The sequence below is a fragment of the Pantherophis guttatus genome, chromosome 14 (assembly GCF_059756535.1).
Source record: "Pantherophis guttatus breed Tessera chromosome 14, ASM5975653v1, whole genome shotgun sequence".
Lineage (NCBI taxonomy): Eukaryota > Metazoa > Chordata > Lepidosauria > Squamata > Colubridae > Pantherophis > Pantherophis guttatus.
This window is the reverse complement of record NC_142076.1, coordinates 20,343,323-20,362,904: the sequence shown is the minus strand read 5'-3', so window position 1 is coordinate 20,362,904 and position 19,582 is coordinate 20,343,323. Positions and strand designations below refer to the sequence as shown.

The 19,582-nt window shown below is 44.8% G+C and overlaps 1 protein-coding gene across 1 annotated transcript; it reads right to left on the bottom strand.

Annotated features, from left to right (window-relative positions):
* Window positions 1–10,778: 10,778 nt before the first annotated feature.
* Window positions 10,779–12,070, bottom strand: LOC117677577 (QRFP-like peptide receptor). The gene has a single exon (XM_034437890.2). The coding sequence runs from the start codon at window positions 12,030–12,032 to the stop codon at window positions 10,779–10,781; it is 1,254 nt and encodes a 417-aa protein (XP_034293781.2). The 5' UTR covers window positions 12,033–12,070.
* Between the last annotated feature and the right edge of the window lie 7,512 nt (window positions 12,071–19,582).

The window sequence follows — 19,582 nt, the reverse complement described above, 5'->3', positions numbered from 1 at the left end:
GGTGGCGCAGTGGTGAGAGTGCAGTACTGCAGGCTACTTCTGCTGCCTGCCGGCTGCCTGCAATTTGGCAGTTCAAATTTCACTGGCTCAAGGTTGACTCAGCCTTCCATCCTTCCGAGGTGGGTGAAATGAGGACCCAGATTGTTGGGGGCAATAAACTGACTCTGTAAACCGCTTAGAGAGGGCTGTAAAAGCACTATGAAGCGGTATATAAGTCTAAGTGCTATTGCTAGTCCCTTCCTTCCTTCCTTCCTTCCTTCCTTCCTTCCTTCCTTCCTTCCTTCCTTCCTTCCTCCCTCCCTCCCTCCCTCCCTCACTCACTCACTCACTCACTCACTCCCAGAGATTAGAATGCACTATTGCAGGCTAATTCTGCCCACTGCCAGAAGTTCGATCTTGACCAACTCAAGGATTGACTCAGCCTTCCATCCTTCCGAGGTGGGTGAAATGAGGACCCAGATTGTTGGGGGCAATAAACTGACTCTGTAAACCGCTTAGAGAGGGCTGTAAAAGCACTATGAAGCGGTATATAAGTCTAAGTGCTATTGCTAGTCCCTTCCTTCCTTCCTTCCTTCCTTCCTTCCTTCCTTCCTTCCTTCCTTCCTTCCTTCCTCCCTCCCTCCCTCCCTCACTCACTCACTCACTCACTCACTCACTCCCAGAGATTAGAATGCACTATTGCAGGCTAATTCTGCCCACTGCCAGAAGTTCGATCTTGACCAACTCAAGGATTGACTCAGCCTTCCATCCTTCCGAGGTGGGTGAAATGAGGACCCAGATTGTTGGGGGCAATAAACTGACTCTGTAAACCGTTTAGAGAGGGCTGTAAAAGCACTATGAAGCGGTATATAAGTCTAAGTGCTATTGCTAGTCCCTTCCTTCCTTCCTTCCTTCCTTCCTTCCTTCCTTCCTTCCTTCCTCCCTCCCTCACTCACTCACTCACTCACTCACTCACTCACTCACTCACTCCCAGAGATTAGAATGCACTATTGCAGGCTAATTCTGCCCACTGCCAGAAGTTCGATCTTGACCAACTCAAGGATTGACTCAGCCTTCCATCCTTCCGAGGTTGGTAAAATGAGGACCCAGATTATTGGGGGCAAGAGGCTGACTCTGTAAACCGCTTAGAGAGGGCTGTAAAAGCACTATGAAGTGGTATATAAGTCTAAGTGCTATTGCTATTGAGACCCACCTTGGAATGTACTGGCCGTTTTAAGTGCATTCCTTTTAACACTTGCAATTCCAGTTATGTAAACATTGCACAGAATTTGGAATTCGGCAAGCGTCCCCCTCCCTCTTCCTTCATTCTCTCCCCACTCCCAATTTTGTGGAAGGAGACCCCAAGTCTTCCTCCTGCAATATCCCTGGAGCCAGGAAGAACTAGATTCTTCATAGCTCCTGAGCAGCTTCAACTCTCCGCATGAGGAGCAGCTGATAGTAAGACATATAAATCTGCCCTTTTGCAGTTTTGCTTTTGCTGCCAAAATCTGGAATGTGTGACTCACTCTTGGAGAAAAACAAGGCAAGGGCCTTGTCAGGTTTTTGCAAGGAAAAGATAAACAAGGGTAGATTGCCAAAAAGCCATCCTGAATATATTCATTTTTGACAGTCTTGTCATTTTTCGACACAAGGCGGAAGAAACCGGGAAAAAGCAGAGAGAGTGTGTGTTGTTGTTGAAGCAAAATTAGGAACTGTGCTTGGGCTAAGGAATGTGGCAAACAGGAACAGTTTGAAATATCTTGGGTAGAAAAAGTCTGGAAATCCTCAAAAGGGAACAACATGTTTCTGTGTAGTTACTATTCATCGGTCTTAATGTAAAAATTTATAACCAGAGAATCTGGGTGTTTTCCAGATCTTTAAAAGAGGCCTGGCCCTCAACACTTCACGGTTTCAGGAATCAGAGAAGCAAAGTCACCAAGAATCCAGAAGATGTTCTCCTGAAGTTCTTCTTTGGGCCACCAGTGTGTATCAAGTGAACTCAAGACCTTGGGAGGTGGGTTGGAGGTCCAGTGAGGTCCTTTGGACCAGAGTTCCTCACCTGTTGTGACAAAGCAACAGGAAGGTCTACCACAAGAAACTAGGAACCGAGAATCTTCTACCCATTCAATCTCCGAGTGAATGTTTTCAGTGGCCAGGTGAGATGCCTCCTCCAGGAGCATCCCAAATAAGCAACCTGTCAAACGTGAATGTTTACATCACTCTTCTATGAAAAAAGAACCCTTTAGGGCATTTAAATCTTCCTCCAATGGCAAGCCACCATCAACTCGGTCTATTGCCTAAAATTGATGAGGAGGTTCTGCCCAGGAGCGAAAGGCAGATAGATAAATTGTGGTGAGTGAGCCTAGAAAAATAAAATATGGATTTAAGAGAAGGAGAAGGAAAAGGAAAAGGAGGAGGAGGAGGAGGAGGAGGAGGAGGAGGAGGAGGAGGAGGAGGAGGAGGAGGAGGAGAAGAAGAAGAAGAAGAAGAAGAAGAAGAAGAAGAAGAAGAAGAAGAAGAAGAAGAAGAAGAAGAAGAAGAAGAAGAAGAATGGGATAAATCATGAGAACATAAAGTGAAAAAAGTTATAAAAAAAGAAAAGGTGAAAATCTTGTGGGACTTTCGAATACAGACGGATTGTCACTTGGAACACAACACACCAGATATCACAGTTGTTGAAAACCGAAACGTACAATTTATTGACATCGCTGTACCAGGAGATGCCAGAGTCGAATAAAAAGAACTGGAAAAAAATCACAAAATATCGCGACCTGGCCACCGAAACTACACGGCTATGGGTGAAACATGTAACAGCGATACCCATTGTCATTGGGGCACTTGGTACCATGTCCAAGAATTTTATAACATAACATCAGCAAATTGCAGCTTCCTGCAATAACACCAGCGGAACTGCAAAAAAACTGCGCTACTTGGAACATCGTACATCTTAAGAAGGTACTTGATTGATACCTAGGATGCTGGCAGCAACCTGTATCAACCATTAGCACCAGTCAATGGTATTTGTAAAGCATCTTTAAATGTCCAGTTGACTGAGTTTCATATTTAATGAATAAAGACAATAATAATATATTTTAATAATATATATTTTAAGAAGATGATTGATACCTCGGATGCTGGCAGCAACCCCTATCAACCATTAGCACCAGTCAATGGTATTTATGACACATCTTTAAATGTCCAGTTGACTGAATTTCATATTTAATGAATAAAGACAATAATAATATATTTTAATAATATATATTTTAAGAAGATGATTGATACCTCGGACGCTGGCAGCAACCCCTATCAACCATTAGCACCAGTCAATGGTATTTATGACACATCTTTAAATGTTCAGTTGACTGATTTTCATGTTTAATGAATAAAAGAAATAGTAATAATAAAAAAGGGGGGAGGAGATTTATAGCGGTGTTAACCCGTGTTGTTTTCTTGCATCTGTTGGAATGCAGACATGAACGAAGGTTTTGGAACAAGCCTTTATTTGCACTGGATGTTTTCTGCCATGGAAATACGGGCGGGGTTGAAGCAGGGCAAGTGAGCCAAAACGACACAAGGAAGCGTTGAACCAGGCCAGCCGTCTGTGGGGGACGAGCGTTGTGAAAACAAGCTGGACGGGCGTTGACCTCAGCTATCCCCAAAATATCCCTTTGGGCTTTTCTTCCCCTTTAGAGCTCCTGGTGTAGAGGGAAATGAAAAGGGGGTTTGTGAAAAAGACTAACCAAAGGAAACTTCGAAGCATCTGGAAAAGTTAAGAAGGGGAGCTTCTGAATGACATATTTACAGGGCCCACGTCAACTCCGGCCATCCTGCTAACACAGGCGGTATTATCCACATGTTAAAAGACGACATCAGCGTTTTGGGGAGGTCGGCTAGTTCAGTGGCTTGTGATGGCCAGTGGCTACTGGATATTTATCTCATTCATAGAAGACTCTATAACAGGGATGGCGAACCTTTTTGGCACCGAGTGCCCAAACCGGAATTTTTCAGGCTGTTTTTGGGGTCATTTTCAGGCTGTTTTGGGGTTTTTTGGCCATTTTTGGCCTGCAAACGGCCCAAAAAAACAGCCTTTTTTGGGGGCCGTTTTCAGGCTGTTTTCTGGCACTCCGGTGCCCGCGAAGACAAGCTGGCGCATGTACCCGCCGGAAACGAGAAGAGCAGCTGGTGACGAGAGTGCGTGCCCACAGAGAGAGCTCTGCGTGCCATGAAAATGAAAACGCACTCCGTACTTTCACCATCACGACTCTATAAGTTTCTCCAACCTCAGCAATTCAAGCTTGCATGGTGGTGTTTCTCCGCACCATATAATCCCTCGACATTTGACACCTATTTTCCATGCAAAGTATGAGCACGGGGATGTTAAAATATTTGCATATTTCTCTTTGAGTTCAATAACAAGAGTTTCCTAAACTTCATATAGGCAGGTGGGAAACTACTAAAAGCCGTGAAAATGCTGAACAAAAAGAAGAAAAGATCCACGGTTTAAATCAATGATTCTCTACCTCGTCAACTTCGCGTTGGGTGAAACTCCCAGAATTCCCCAGGGAGACGCCCACTTTGATTTGTTTCCAACTCGGGGGCGATACGGGATTGAGATTTTAATCCAGCCTATCCTTCCCCTGCCATGCCAGCTGAGATGGATTACAATGCCCATCATCCAGCTATGATGGAAGGAGCTGGTTTGAGATGATCGTGCTCTCCTAACATTTAATTTTTTTTCCCCTAAGGCCAAAGAAGCAGTGGTGAAATCAAAATTTTTTTTACTACCGGTTCTGTGGGCATGGCTTGGTGGGCGTGGCTTGATGGGCGTGGCAGGGGAAGGATACTGCAAAATCCCCATTCCCACCTCACTCATGGGAGAAGGATATTGCAAAATCCCCATTCCCACCCCACTCTGAGGCCAGCAAGAGGTGGTATTTGCCGGTTCTTCGAACTACTCAAATTTTCCGCTACCGATTCTCCAGAACCTGCTGGATTTCATCCCTGCAAAGAAGGTTAATTCAGGTCCTGTACCACCATCCCAGCTCATAACATTTTCCAAGTGAAGCCATCACATCCCTAAACTGAGTTTCTCAGCTGCAAAATATTTATGTTCACTATATTAATATAAAATTTCCTCCAGGACACAATGAACAGAGAGCTGAGCTCAGCCAAGGGGATAAACATAAGGTTGGCCTTTTTTGGCTTTAGGGACAAAACATTCATTGCTTTCAGTCTCTCCGATACAGGATTCCTTTAATATTTGCAATATGCAGCTCAGCTCAGCAGCCTAAATATTTTCTTTTCAATAGGCACATAAATACATAATCTTCAAAGAAAACTTTTCGGAGGGATGTAAACCAGTGGTGAAATTCAAATTTTTTTACTACCGGTTCTGTGGGCGTGGCTTGGTGGGCGTGGTGTGGCTTGGTGAGTGTGGCTTGATGGGCATGGCAGGGGAAGGATACTGCAAAATCTCCATTCCCTCCCTACTCCAGGAGAAGGATTCTGCAAGAGTCCTATCAGGAGCCTGGATAGCTCTGCAGACTAAGCACTGTAATTTAACACCAGCTGTCTGCAATTAAAGTAAGTTCGAATCTCGCCAGGCTCAAGGTTGACTCAGCCTTCCATCCTTTCTAAGGTAGGTAAATTGAGGACCCAGTTTGTGGGGGCAATAAGCTGACTTTGTATAAAATATACAAAAGTATGAAGGCTATTGCTTAACGCACTGTAAGCCACCCTGAGTCTCCGGAGAAGGGTGGCATATAAATCAAATTTTTTTTAAAAAAATTCCCATTTCCTCCCCACTCCTGGGAGAAGGATATTGCAAAATCCCCATACATACATTTGTTTTTGTTTGTTTGTTTGTCAAACATACAAGATAGTAGGTATAGGTATAAACATAAACAAAGGAAATAAGTACAGATAAATGGGGACAATAGGACGGTAGGCACGCTGGTGCGCTTATGCACGCCCCCTTTACGGACCTCTTAGGAATGGGGTGAGGTCCACGGTAGACAGTTTAAGGTTGAAACTGAGGATGTACAGGATGTAACAACAGAATCAGGTAGAGCACTCTGGGCGTTGACCCCTCTGTTGCTGAAGTCGTATTTTCTGCAATCGAGTTTGGAGCGGTTTACCTTCAGTTTTTGTATCGATTGTTTGCCCGTGTATTATTGAGGTTGAAGCTGAAGAAGTCGTTGACAGGTAAGACATTGTAGCAGACAATTTTGTGTACTATGCTTAGGTGCAGTTCCAGATTGCCCAAGCCCAGCGCATGGCATCAGGGCCCTTCTTTCTACACCCAGGAAGCGTCTTCTGATCAACATCTGCAATTCTTCCAGGGGCATCTGATCAGCACAATGGTTTGAGCCATGTAAATATCAGAGAGGGGACCGTTTTCTCCATGCTTCGTCATTGTGAATGCTCTCACCTCCTTCTGCCAGCAGCTTTTTTAGAAAGATAATATTTAGTTAAGCCGCTTGCTTTTTCTGTATCCAGGAAGACCAACATGGTGATAACTGCGGTTTGTTGGCCATTCCTTCATTGTTCAGAAACAAACTAGGTTTGAGGTGACAAGCTTTCCCCGGCTGCTTTGGATGGCAGATTCATGAATATCCTGGGCATTGTGTGAAATCTGAGGGATGGAAAGACTGGCAAAGGGCTTACTATATCCAAAACTCTGCCAACCAGTGGAGAACCTCCACCTCTCGCCACAAGAGGGCGCATTTGGACAATATGTTCTTCTAGGACTCTTAAGGTGACTTTACCAGATCTCGGTTTTTTTTGTGTGTGAGAGAATGAAAGGGTTACAATTCTTGCTTGTCGTTTTTCTTGCTTGATTTGTAGGGAAATCGGTTAAGGATACAGGAGGAACATTTCAAATTTATTTATTTTTTATTATGCATTGGCTAGGCCAGGGGTCTGCAACCTTAAGCACTCAAAGAGCCATTTGGGCCCGTTTCCCACAGAAAAGAAAACACCGGGAGCCACAAAACTCTTCCCATGCCTGACTATTTCCTGAGCAGCCACAAAACTAGCCTATGTAGTTGAATTAAATGTTCTGTTTTTTTCTGAAATTTTTCTTTTCTTGGATTATATCCATGGTTGGCCTACCAGGGGTTGAAAAGCTCAATAAATCACGTGCCGGCGAGTGTCGCACATTGGCGGCTGTGACGCATATTTTGAGTGACAGGGATCCGCAGCAGAGGGGTGAAAGAGCCACATGTGGCTCCAGAGCCACAGGTTGCTGACTCCTTGGCTAGGCCTTTGAGGCAGTCTGGACCGCAAAACCAACATCAGGAATACTAATATTACTATCAGACCCTTATCAAGAGTGGCGTCTCTTCCTCTTGATTCTTTCCTGTTGTTGTGACCTAGGCTTATTGAGTCATTACAAGACACAATTAGTCCCAAACAAACCTATTTTATTGTAACAGCTGAGAATTATGTTCATTCCCCGCTGAGTCCCAATTAGTTGCAAAACAAGTCCTTCGGGATAATCACCAACCTTTATCTTCTTTGACACCCTGCCAAAGGCCTTACTTGGCAAAGCCCCATGGAGTTCAGAAACAAACAAGAGATGCCGACTGGAAACAGAGTTAGCAACGTTGCTTTCCTGCAAAAGGCCCCAAGTGCCTTTGTTTCTCTTTTTGCGAAAAATGGGAGGGGCAAATCATCTCCTGGCCTTACTCCCAAGTCGTCCCTTTTGCTTTAGCTGCTCTTGCCTTCTGGCAATTTTGCGCATGCGTGCACTAGGAACAGGCTCCTCCTGTTCCTCTGCCTCTCTGCTGTCCGCCTCTGGAGGCTCCGGAGTCCGCACATCACTCCCCGATGGCCCTGGCCCCATCTCTGCCTCCGATGCAGAGCCCTCGTCCAGGCCTTCCCCAGACTCCAGGACTGGCCCATGTTCCTCCCCAGCCTCCTCACTGTCCGACTCCACTGCCATGTCCGCAGGCTACTGGCGGACCACAAGACCTGTTTGATGGCAGCTGACTTGACAGATGCTGTATCATCTTCCAGTTTTGAGTATGAGTCTTTCCATCCTGCTGCACCTGCCTGAGATGTCAAAATATCTGGGAGACAATATTTGAGTCTCATGGGAAACCAAACACGATTCCATTTCCATCACTCAGCAAATAGCTTTTTAATGTCCTTGAGCTTTGTTTGCAGGGGAGAATGTTAAGAGATTGATTCACGTCAACATCCTAGCTTTTATCACGGGACATTAACACATAACTGACAACTTCAGTGTTGTATGTCCCTTTCATTTCTTTTCGGGTCATTAGTTCCAGATTCTGGAGCTTCCATTCCTTGGTCTCTGGAGTGGCAGGGAGATTTAGCGTTTGATTGGCATTCGCGCATACACCGCATACTCTGAGTATTTGTCTTTTTTCATTATCCCAGGTCTCAAGAGGGTTAGCAGGTGGAGAAGCTGTTTATTTATGTTTATTTCTTTATTTATGTCCTGCCTTTATCATTTTTATAAATAATTCAAGGCACCAAAGACACACAATATTCCTTCCTCCTCCTAGTTTCCCCCACCAAAGCTACCCTGTGAATTAGGTTAGGGGGAGAGAGAGTGACTGGCCCAAAGTCACCCAGCTGTCTTTCATGCCTAAGGCAGGACTAGAACTCACCGTCTCCTAGTGATTGGTCCAAAGTCACTCAGCTGTCTTTCATGCCTAAGGCAAGACTAGAACTCACTGTCTCCTAGTGATTAAACCAAAGTCACTCAGCTGTCTTTCATGCCTAAGGCTGGACTAGAACTCACTGTCTCCTAGTGATTGGCCCAAAATCACTCAGCTGTCTTTCATGCCTAAGGCTGGACTAGAACTCACCGTCTCCTAGTGATTGGCCCAAAGTCACCCAGCTGTCTTTCATGCCTAAGGCAGGACTAGAACTCACCGTCTCCTAGTGATTGGCCCAAAGTCACCCAGCTGTCTTTCATGCCTAAGGCAGGACTAGAACTCATCGTCTCCTAGTGATTGGCCCAAAGTCACCCAGCTGTCTTTCATGCCTAAGGCTGGACTAGAAATCACTGTCTTGTAGTGATTGGCCCAAAGTCACCCAGTCGTCTTTCATGGCTAAGACTGGACTAGAACTCACCATCTCCTAGTGATTGGCCCAAAGTCACCCAGCCTTGAGTCTCGTGAGATTTGAACTTGCAGTAATTGCAGGCAGCTGGCAGCTAAGTGCTACTTAACAGCACTTTAGTCCGCTGCGCCACCAAGGCTTCCTTGTAAGGTCATGAGTTTATCGACAAAGAGCCAGAAGTAAGACAGAGGGAGAAACTGCAGGTATCACCTCCCCCAGAAAGGGAATTTATTTATTTATTGATTTATCTGTTACTGTGACTGGCATTATTTCTGCAGACTCCAAGCAGCTATAATAATAAGCATGAGATTAATACACAAAATGCCAATAACAACAACAACAACAAAACCCAAGAAGTTCTTGAAATCTCATAATTCAGGCAGCAGGACCTACAAGGGTGCCTCAGTTCTACTCTGGTGAAATCCAAATATTTTTACTACTGATTCTGTGGGCGTAGCTTGGTGGGTGTGGTTTGGTGGGCGTGGCAGCGGAAGGATACTGCACAATCCCCATTCCCTCCCCACTCCTGGGGGAAGGATATTGCAAAATCCCTATTCCCACCCCACTCTGGGACCAGCCAGAGGTGGCATTTGCCCGTTCTCCGAAATGCTCAAAATTTCCACTACCGGTTCTCCAGAACCTGTCAGAACCTGCTAAATTTCACCCCTGCCCCAAAACTATAAATTTAATTCTACAATAGCCTTTTCCTCATTCCCCTAAAGAGAGACAACCCAACCTGCTTTCTATCCAAAAATTTCTTTCCTAGAAAATATATATATATATATATATATATATATATTGCAAGAATTCATACCGGGAGCACTTGATTCTGAGCTAGAGGTAAAAAGCACTGTCATTTTCCTTCTGCCTTTTAACTCTAATTTGATGTGATAATGGAATTAAGTGTCTATCTGCTTGCAGCCCGAAGACATCCACAGTGTAAATTGAATCTGCAGGAATGCAATGCGCTTGGGCGTTTAAAAGGGGCTGTAAAAGATGAACATGGAGAAAAATGGCTTTGATACCAAAAATGTTCCTTGGGGTGCTTTGGTTCCTGGAGAGACTCCAAAATCTTGCAGTTAACTGCTAAAATTGAGAATGATGGGGCTCATATCATCTCTGCAAGAGTTCAGATTCTGTCCTCTACTTACTGTTTTCCCTTCAAGAAGCACTGATGAAGTTCCCTAGTTGGGTCATGAAATGTCCACAAAAAAACAGCCAAGCTCAGAGAGCATCAAGGTAGGACCCCACAATCCTCCTCTTCCTCCTCTCTTCTCCCCCCTCCACTCTGCAAGCTCCACTCTCTTCTAGCACTGATGATGTTACCTAGTTGGGTCATGAAATGTTTGCAAGGAAACAACCAAACTCAGAGTGCCTCAAGGACCCTACAGTCCTTCTCCTCCTCCATCTCCTCTTCCATCTCCTTCTCCTCCCTTCTTCCCCCCCACTCTTAAATCCCACTCCCTTCTAGTACTGATGATGTCTTCTAGTTGGGTCACAAAATATCTGGGGAAAAAAAACCACCAAGCCCAGAGGGCATTAAAGCACCCCACAGTTCAACTCGAGCTACAAATATTCTCTTCTACCAGCTTCAGGGAGATGCTCACATCAAGGGAAGATGCACAGTTGGAAACTTCAACCCTTGGAGAAAGGTGGTTCTTCGCTCACACACTCTTGGTCATCCCTAGTTGATACATAAGATTATCTTAGACAAGACTACTGCAGCTGTGGCGGCCTTCTTTTCGTGTTGCTAGGTCAGGTCCCTTTTTAGCCGAGTCCACCGACCTCCTGTGAGAAAGCATCTCGGGAACAGAAGATAGCCAGCTCTTTTCCGAGGGGAAGAAGCTGAGAAGAGAAGCCACCTTCTTTTGGTACCTGCTCCTCATTTCCTTGGCTGATCTGTAGAGGCTGCCCACAAAACAGTAGCAGATGGGGTTCAAGCTAGAGTTGGTGAGGCTAAGCCATTGAGAAAAAGCCCGTAGATGCAGGACCAAAGGAGATGGCTCTTCATCCCTCAAGGACTTGGGGCTGTGGAACTCTATCCAGATGTCCACCAGGTAAATGGGCAGCCAGGAAATGGCAAAGAGCAGGACTAAGGCAATGACCATTTGAGCCACTGTCCGGCGGATCTTTAGCCTGGAAGCTAGCAAGGTCTGCTTCAAGGCACTGCTGTCACTCAGGGTGCTGGTGGGTCTCCAGAGCCGATGGACGGTCAAGTAGCAAATGACCACGTTGAAGGAGACCGGCAAGCAGTAGAGAGCACAGAAGAGGAAGAAATTGTAGCTTTGCTTGAGCTCTTCCTGGGGCCACATTTCCCGGCAAATGGGGAACACCAACGGGAGATCGGAGCCCACCTCGATCTCCTCTCTCCGGTTCATAAACACGAGAGGCATGCAGATGGCTGAAGAGAAGACCCAAATAACCAGGATGGTGTACAAGATCTTCCTCCGGGTGAAGAAGGACCTGGCCTTCAGAGGGTTGTGTACGTTGTAATAGCGGTTCAGGCTGATCACCGTCAGGCTGAGAATGCTGGCTGAGACGGAGAGAGCCTGGATGAATGGGGCCGCCCTGCACAACAAATCTCCGTAGACCCAGGCTTTGTAGATCAGGTTCCCAGTCGTGACGGGCATACAGATGCAAACCACCATCAGGTCGCAGATAGCCAAGTTGATCAGGAGGCTGCGGGTGGCATTCAAGCTGGGCATGGCCTTGCTCCGTTTCCGGGTCAGCATCCGGAGCGACATGACGTTGCCCACCAACCCAACCAAGAAGGACGCCAAATACAGGACGGCGAGGCTGAGGATGACCGGATCTTCGTCGAACAGGAAGAGCAGCTTCTCCACCTCGGCCCAACCCAACCCTTGGCTCCTGTTCAGCTGTCCCGACAAGGACAGGTTGGGTGGCATCGTCCACGGCTCTGGCTGGCTCCCGAGGACGGTGAGGCCGAAGGAGAGGTTCATCGCTGGGGGAGACGATGGGGAAAGAAAGGACACGGTTATATGACCTGGGCGAGCTGAGAAGGAGCTACTCGGGTTTGAGGGAGAAGAGGAGAGATTTTGAGAAAAAGGGAGAGAAGGAAGATTATGGCCACAAGGGCATTTTTTTTTTTTAAAGGAAAAGGTAGGATGTCAGCTAAGAAAGTGAAGCAAAACTTCCCCCATAAAGACTCCAGAAATAAGCAGTGGAAGGATTTGGTCCCAGAAGTTGTGGGTGCTTCCAACACCGGAGGTTTTTAAGAAGAAATTGGACAATTATTTGTCTGAAATGATAGGGTTTCCTGCCAGAGCAGGAGATTAGACTAGAAGATCTCCAAAGTCCTTTCCTACTCTGTTTTCTTTCCTTCCTTCCTTCCTTCCTTCCTTCCTTCCTTCCTTCCTTCCTTCCTTCCTTCCTTCCTTCCTTCCTTCCCTCCCCCGTCCCTCCCTTCCTTTGTCTCATCTCCTCCCTCCTTCCCTCCTTCTGTCTCCTATCCCTCCTTCCTTCCTGTTTTTCTCCCTCCCTCCCTTCCTTCCTCTAAGAGATCTTTCTTTCTTCCCTTTTATCCTTCCTTCCTCTTTCTCTCCCCCTCCCTTTGCAAAGTGTAATTATAATTTCACACTTCTTTTTTTCTGACTTTCCCCAGAAGCACAGAGTGATCTCACAAATGGACAGTTCAGATGCCCCAGCATTGCAACTTGTGAATCATTTATAAAATAAGAGCCTAAAGTCCTTCCTTCCTTCCTTCCTTCCTTCCTTCCTTCCTTCCTTCCTTCCTTCCTTCCTTCCTTCCTTCCTTCTCTTCTCTTCTCTTCTCTTCTCTTCTCTTCTCTTCTCTTCTCTTTCTTTATTGGTTCGATTTATATGCCGCCCTTCTCCGGAGACTCAGGGCACTTTACAATGCGTTAAGCAATAGCCTTCATACTTTTGTATATACCTGCTTATTAGGGCTTTTGCCCCCAAGCAGTGTTCTTTTTATACAAAGTCCTTCTCTTCTCTTCTCTTCTCTTCTCTTCTCTTCTCTTCTCTTCTCTTCTCTTCTCTTCTCTTCTCTTCTCTTCTCTTCTCTTCTCTTCTCTTCTCTTCTCTTCTCTTCTCTTCCCTTCCCTTCCCTTCCCTTCCCTTCCCTTCCCTTCCCTTCCCTTCTCTTCTCTTCTCTTCCTATGACTGCTAGGAACAGGAGGTGGGGAAGGGTTGAATTTCTTGAGAAGGAGGGCAGGATCCAACTATTGGAATATTCTCCACCTGCAGCTGTAGGACAGCCTCTTTGCAACTTCTAATCCTTTATTTCCAAACCATAGGAATAAAACACTCAGCTGCCTGCCTGTCTCCTGAATCTCTTTCCTTAGAAAGAAATGAACTTACCTGGAGCAGCAGAGATGGATCTGGTAACCGAGAGGACTTAGGAGGCTCGGTGGGCTGGAAGATGCCTTCAGCAAAACCACTGGGCTCCCTCCTATTCCTTCCACACTCACTGAAGCACAGCAAACGCTCTTCACACGTGCGAGGGGCACACCACACCGCCCTGAGCCGCTCACGATCTGCACTCAGCCCTCCAATTTTGCCTCCCCACCCAGCAAATAATAATTTCTCACTCGGTCATGGAGACCTCCGACTTTGCACCGCAGAGATCATCTCGCCCTGCCACAGCTCACTCGGTTGCAACGATTGGATGCACAGACAAATAACCCCCACATACTCAGACACCCCCTTCACAGCGTGCTGTGTCCAAAGCCTCACAAAAAAGATGCGCTTGTGTTTAATGTGTGTCAGGAAAAGCAATAATAAAGGTTACCCTATCTATCTTGTCTATCTTATTTCCTTGTCTTCAGGAGACAGGATGCCATTCACCTTGGCATGTCCTATGGGTGTGAGGGTGTATATAAACACACAGCCCTCAGTTGTGACTCTCCTCCGGTCACTGCACAGATGGAAACACCTTCCTTGAATGCCCTAAGCACACATATAGATCAGGGGTGAAATCCAGCAGGTTCTGACAGGTTCTGGAGAACCGGCAGCGGAAAATTTGAGCAGTTCGGAGAACCGGTAGCGGAAATTTTGAGCAGTTCAAAACCAGAGTGGGGTGGGAATGGAGTTTTTGCAATATCCTTCCCCCAGGAGTGGGGAGGGAATGGGGATTTTGCAGTATCCTGCCACGCCCACCAAGCCACGCCCACAGAACGGGTAGTAAAAAAAATTGGATTTCACCACTGATATAAATACTTCTCTGCCACGCCCCAGATTGGTATGCTGTAGACACATCCTTCCCTTCTTCCTTGCTCAACCATCTCAGATGGAGATCTTCCTGAAATACAGCCATTTTGTGCTCTCTGCCTACAAATCATCTTTTTTTTCCCTGTCCCTTGAAGGGGCGGCGGGGGTGGGTTGGTGGGTGGGAAATCTCTCCTTGCACTTTATTCCTTTAAGTGGAATAAAGTAGGTGAGCTCAGGAAAAGCACCTGGTTGTTTTTCCTCTTGACTAAGTATAAAATACAAAAGAAAAAAGAAAAGAAAACAGGAAATATTAAGGGAAGGAAAGGGAATGGGGAAAGGGGGTGTGTGAAATACGAGGGGGAAGAGAAAAAGAAATAAAAGGGGGCATTGACTTCCAACTCTTCCTGGCACAGTACAAGATAAGCCAACCTCCACTTTTTGCTTTTACGCATTAATATATAACTCGCCATTTCTACAACACCAAAACTTTCTAATCAACAAAACCATGATCAACGTTTCATTTTTTCCCCCCTCCATCACAAGCACAAATTGTATGATAAAATACAAATTTCTTTTGAACCCAAATGCAAAAACGGATGCCAGGAGGAAATTCGGGGTGGAATTCCATGCTTTAAAATGGCGTTGCTTCTAGTTTTTAAAAATCGAGCCTTTTTGGTGCCCGGGGAAGAAAACATGTGACTCCGCGGTCAGGAAAACCGCTGTATTTGCTTATTTCTATTTGCACCTAGTAGTATTTGTGAACATTCACCGTTTTTATTTACAGAATTTATTGTCTTCTTTCAAAGTCTTTGGCCTTACTGAAGAAAAAACTAGGCATTCTCATTGTGGGGGAACTGGCAAACCCAAAGTGCACGGACACCAGTGGTTGGTTACCTTGCCTAGAGAAACTCTCTGGTGCTGAAGGGACAGCTCCCCATCACCTTCACCTTGATGCCAGGTTCGCACCACCCCAGGTGCCCAGGTAAACCCTGAACCCCTTGGCATCGGCTGGAAGAGCTCTGAGTGATCCGAATGAGACCATATGGATTTTGGTTCCCCAGAGCATCGACCTAATCTGAACCCCTTTCAATTCTGGAAAGAAAAAAATGTGGGTTCCTTGGTGCTTTCTGAGCTGGGTGGATTTCTCGCAGACGTTTCTTTACCAAACTAGGTAACATCATCAGTGCTAGACATTTGCTCAGAGAGGAAACCCCGCTTTGTATTATTTATCGGTTTCTGCAAACGTCTTGATGCTTCAACAGAGACAAATAACCACTGCAAAGCAATGCTGGTGTTTTGACCCGAAGCACGGTGGACAATCTGTTTTTTTTTCCACCTGCGCAAATCTCTTTGCGGAGAACTGCAAAGTGTAATTATAATTTCACACTTGTTTTTTTCTGACTTTCCCCAGAAGATTAGAATGATCTCACAAATGGACAGTTCATCAGCCCCAGGATTACAGCTTGTGAATCATTTATAAAATAAGAGCCTAAAATTTCTTTCTTTCTTTCTTTCTTTCTTTCTTTCTTTCTTTCTTTCTTTCTTTCTTTCTTTCTTTCTTTCTTTCTTTCTTTCTTTCTTTCTTTCTTTCTTTCTTTCTCTTTCTTTCCTTCCTTCCTTCCTTCCTTCCTCCTTCCTTCCTTTCTCTTTCCTTCTCCTTCCTTTCTTCCTCCCTCCCTCCCTCCCTCCCTCCCTTCTTTCTTTCCTTCTTTCTTTCTTTCTTTCTTTCTTTCTTTCTTTCTTTCTTTCTTTCTTTCTTTCTTTCTTTCTCTTTCCTTCCTTCCTTCCTTCCTTCCTTCCTTTCTTTCTTTCTTTCTCTTTCTTTCTCCTTCCTCCCTTCCTCCCTTCCTCCCTTCCTCCCTTCCTCCCTCCCTCCCTCCCTCCCTCCCTCCCTCCCTCCCTCCCTCCCTCCCTCCCTCCTTCCTTCCTTCCTTCCTTCCTTCCTTCCTTCCTTTCTTTCTTTCTTTCTTTCTTTCTTTCTTTCTTTCTTTCTTTCTTTCTTTCTTTCTTTGTGACCCTGGGGCACTGTAACCATCATAAATGTGCCAAGTATCTGAATTTTTAAAAATATAACTTTTATTACTTTACTACTAAATACATTTCTTAGTGCTTAATAAACATTGTGTTGTCTGGGTATTTAGTTTCAAATATCTGAATTTTGATGATGTGACTGTGGGGGATGCTGCAACGGTCATAAGTGTGAAAAACGGTCATGTCACTTTTTTCAGTGATGCTGTAACTTCAAAAGGCCACTGAATGAACTGTTTTAAGTCAAGGACAACTTGTACCCTCATTTTCTCCAAACACAATTTTCTCCCTAACCACAGTCCTTCCCTTATCCATTTTTATTGTTCCTCTTTCACTCCTAAAACAACCCTTTGATCTTCCTCTTAAATTCTGCAGAACTTTCTATTTAGGTACCACACGGTTTATTTATTTTTAGCCGCTTCCTTCTCCATTGATGGGATGGACACATTTTTTCTTTCTCCTTCTCCTTCCCCTTTCCCCTTTCCTTTCTCTTTTCTCTTTTCTCTTTTCTCTTTTCTCCTTTCTCCTTTCTCCTTTCTTTCTTTCTTTTTTCTCCTTGTTGTGGTCCGCTGTGGAGCTGGCAGCAGAATCAAACAGTGAGGAGGTTGGGGAGGAACATGAGCCAGTCTGGGGAAGGCTCAGACGACGGCTCTGCGTCGGAGGCAGAAAGGGGGCCAGGACCATCTGATAGTTATGTGCTGCCTCCGGAGCCTCCGGAATCTGACATCAGCGAGGCAGAAGAACAGTGTGAGCCTGTTCCCAGTGTGCGCATGCGCAGAGCTGCCAGAAGGCAAGAACAATTCAGGAAAAAAAGGGTGACTCGGGAGTAAGGCTTGGTATTGATTGGCCCCTCCTATAACACATAAAAGAGGAGCAAACGGACGTGAGCCTTTGCAGGAAGCAATTAGTTCATAGAGTCAATTCAAGCTCTGAGAAGTCCGTTTGACTCTGTGCTCTGCTTGGCCTTGCAAAACTAATGGACAATTAGATTTCTGGCAGCTTTTCAAGGGAGATAAAGGTGAGTGCTTATCAACATTACCCCAAACGACTGTGTCAACTTGAGCAGACATCAGTCGGAATCTTCACAGACTGTTTGTGAATCCTTACAGGCTGTGAATGACCATAATTCACAGCTGTCTCAATAAAAGAGGGTTTTTGGGGACTAAAATTGTGATTTATGCTGTCTCAGGAAGCTTAGGTCACGACACTCCTTTCTCCTTTCCTTTCCTTTCCTTTCCTTTCCTTTCCTTTCCTTTCCTTTCCTTCTTTCCTTTCCTTTCCTTTCCTTTCCTTTCCTTCTTTCCTTTCCTTTTCTTTCCTTTCCTTTCCTTTCCTTTCCTTTCCTTCTTTCCTTTCCTTTCCTTTCCTTTCCTTTCCTTTCCTTTCCTTTCCTTCTTTCCTTTCCTTTCCTTTCCTTTCCTTTCCTTTCCTTTCCTTTCCTTTCCTTTCCTTTCCTTCTTTCCTTTCCTTTCCTTTCCTTTCCTTCTTTCCTTTCCTTTCCTTTCCTTCTTTCCTTTCCTTCTTTCCTTTCCTTTCCTTCTTTCCTTTCCTTTCCTTTCCCTTTCCTTCTTTCCTTTCCTTTCCTTTTTGTTTTTGTTTTTTTTCCCTTTCTCTCTCTCTTTTAATTCGGCATCTGCAACATATTCCTTGGACATTTTTTTCGGGCTTTGCTCTGTTTAGGAAAAAATGGTCATCGCACAGGAGGGAGAGCGGAATGTGAAAATGCTGCTGGAGAATTATGAAAAGCTTCTGGGAAGTATTTTTTTTTAATTATTTTTTTGGGGTGGGTGGGTGGGTGGCGGGGTCTGGCGTGGCTGACCAAAGAGCTCTCAGCCTGGACTGTGAATCGTTTCATCTGTTTGATTGGCCGGGAAGTCTGGAGAGAGAGAGAGAGAATGCAAAATTCTCTCGCAAGCAGAGCGTGGGAAAGGAGCATTTAAGAGGAACAGGGGGAATTCTGCCACCCCCCCACCCCCTTTCTGAGAGCCAATATGTTCTGACAGCTCATTTTTACTTCTCTGCGCTTTGAAATGTATTTGGCCTTCTTTTCTTCTTCTTCTTGCATCAGGGGTCTTTTTGGCTCTCCACCCCCCCCCCCCTCCCCACAATCCTCGGGCATTAGCATCACAAATTATTTCTTTAGCAGAGCTGAGGGAGCCACGGAGGACTCTCTGGCCGGTGTCTGCTTTCCATAAGTGGTGGCCTTTGCCTGCTGAAAAGGTTTTTTTTAATCTCTCGGGGAATAATAGCTACGGAGGGCGACCACAATGGCCGTCTTGTTTGACTGGATCAGAGGCCTGGCTGGGATGGGAGATGTTTGCTTTTGAATTTAAGGGATAGGACGCCCAACTCCTGAATGACTGGGTGGTTTATAAACAAAAGCTATTTTCTCTTCTTTTCTCTTCTCTTCTCTTCTCTTCTCTTCTCTTCTCTTCTCTTCTCTTCTCTTCTCTTCTCTCCTCTCCTCTCCTCTCCTCTCCTCTCCTCTCTTGTCTAATTATTTTCTATCTATGTTATCTATCATATATCTTCTGCTATAACTTTCATTCTCTCTCTCTCTCATTATCTATCTATCTATCTATCTATCTATCTATCTATCTATCTATCTATCTTCTATCTTCTAGCTCTCTCTATCTCTCTATCTCTATCTATCATCTATCTTCTATCTATCTCTAGTTATCTAGCTATCTAGCTATCTATCTCTATCTTCTATCTATCTGTCCATCTATCTATCATCTATCTATCTATCTATCTATCTATCTATCTATCTATCTATCTATCTATCTATCTATCTCTATCATCTATCTATCTTCTATCTATCTCTAGTTATCTAGCTATCTAGCTATCTATCTCTATCTTCTATCTATCTGTCCATCTATCTATCTATCATCTATCTATCTATCTATCTATCTATCTATCTATCTATCTATCTATCTATCTATCTACTATCTATCTCTATCATCTATCTATCTTCTATCTATCTCTAGTTATCTAGTTATCTAGCTATCTATCTCTATCTTCTATCTATCTATATCTATCTATCTATCATCTATCTATCTATCTATCTATCTATCATCTATCTATCTATCTATCTATCTATCTATCCATCCATCCATCCATCCATCCATCCATCCATCCATCCATCCATCCATCTATCTATCTATCTATCCATCCATCTATCCATCCATCTATCTATCTTCTATCTATCATCTATCTATCAATCCTCTATCTATTTTTATCTATCATCCCTTCCCTTTCATCTACCTTTAATAACTACAATTGATTGCAGAGT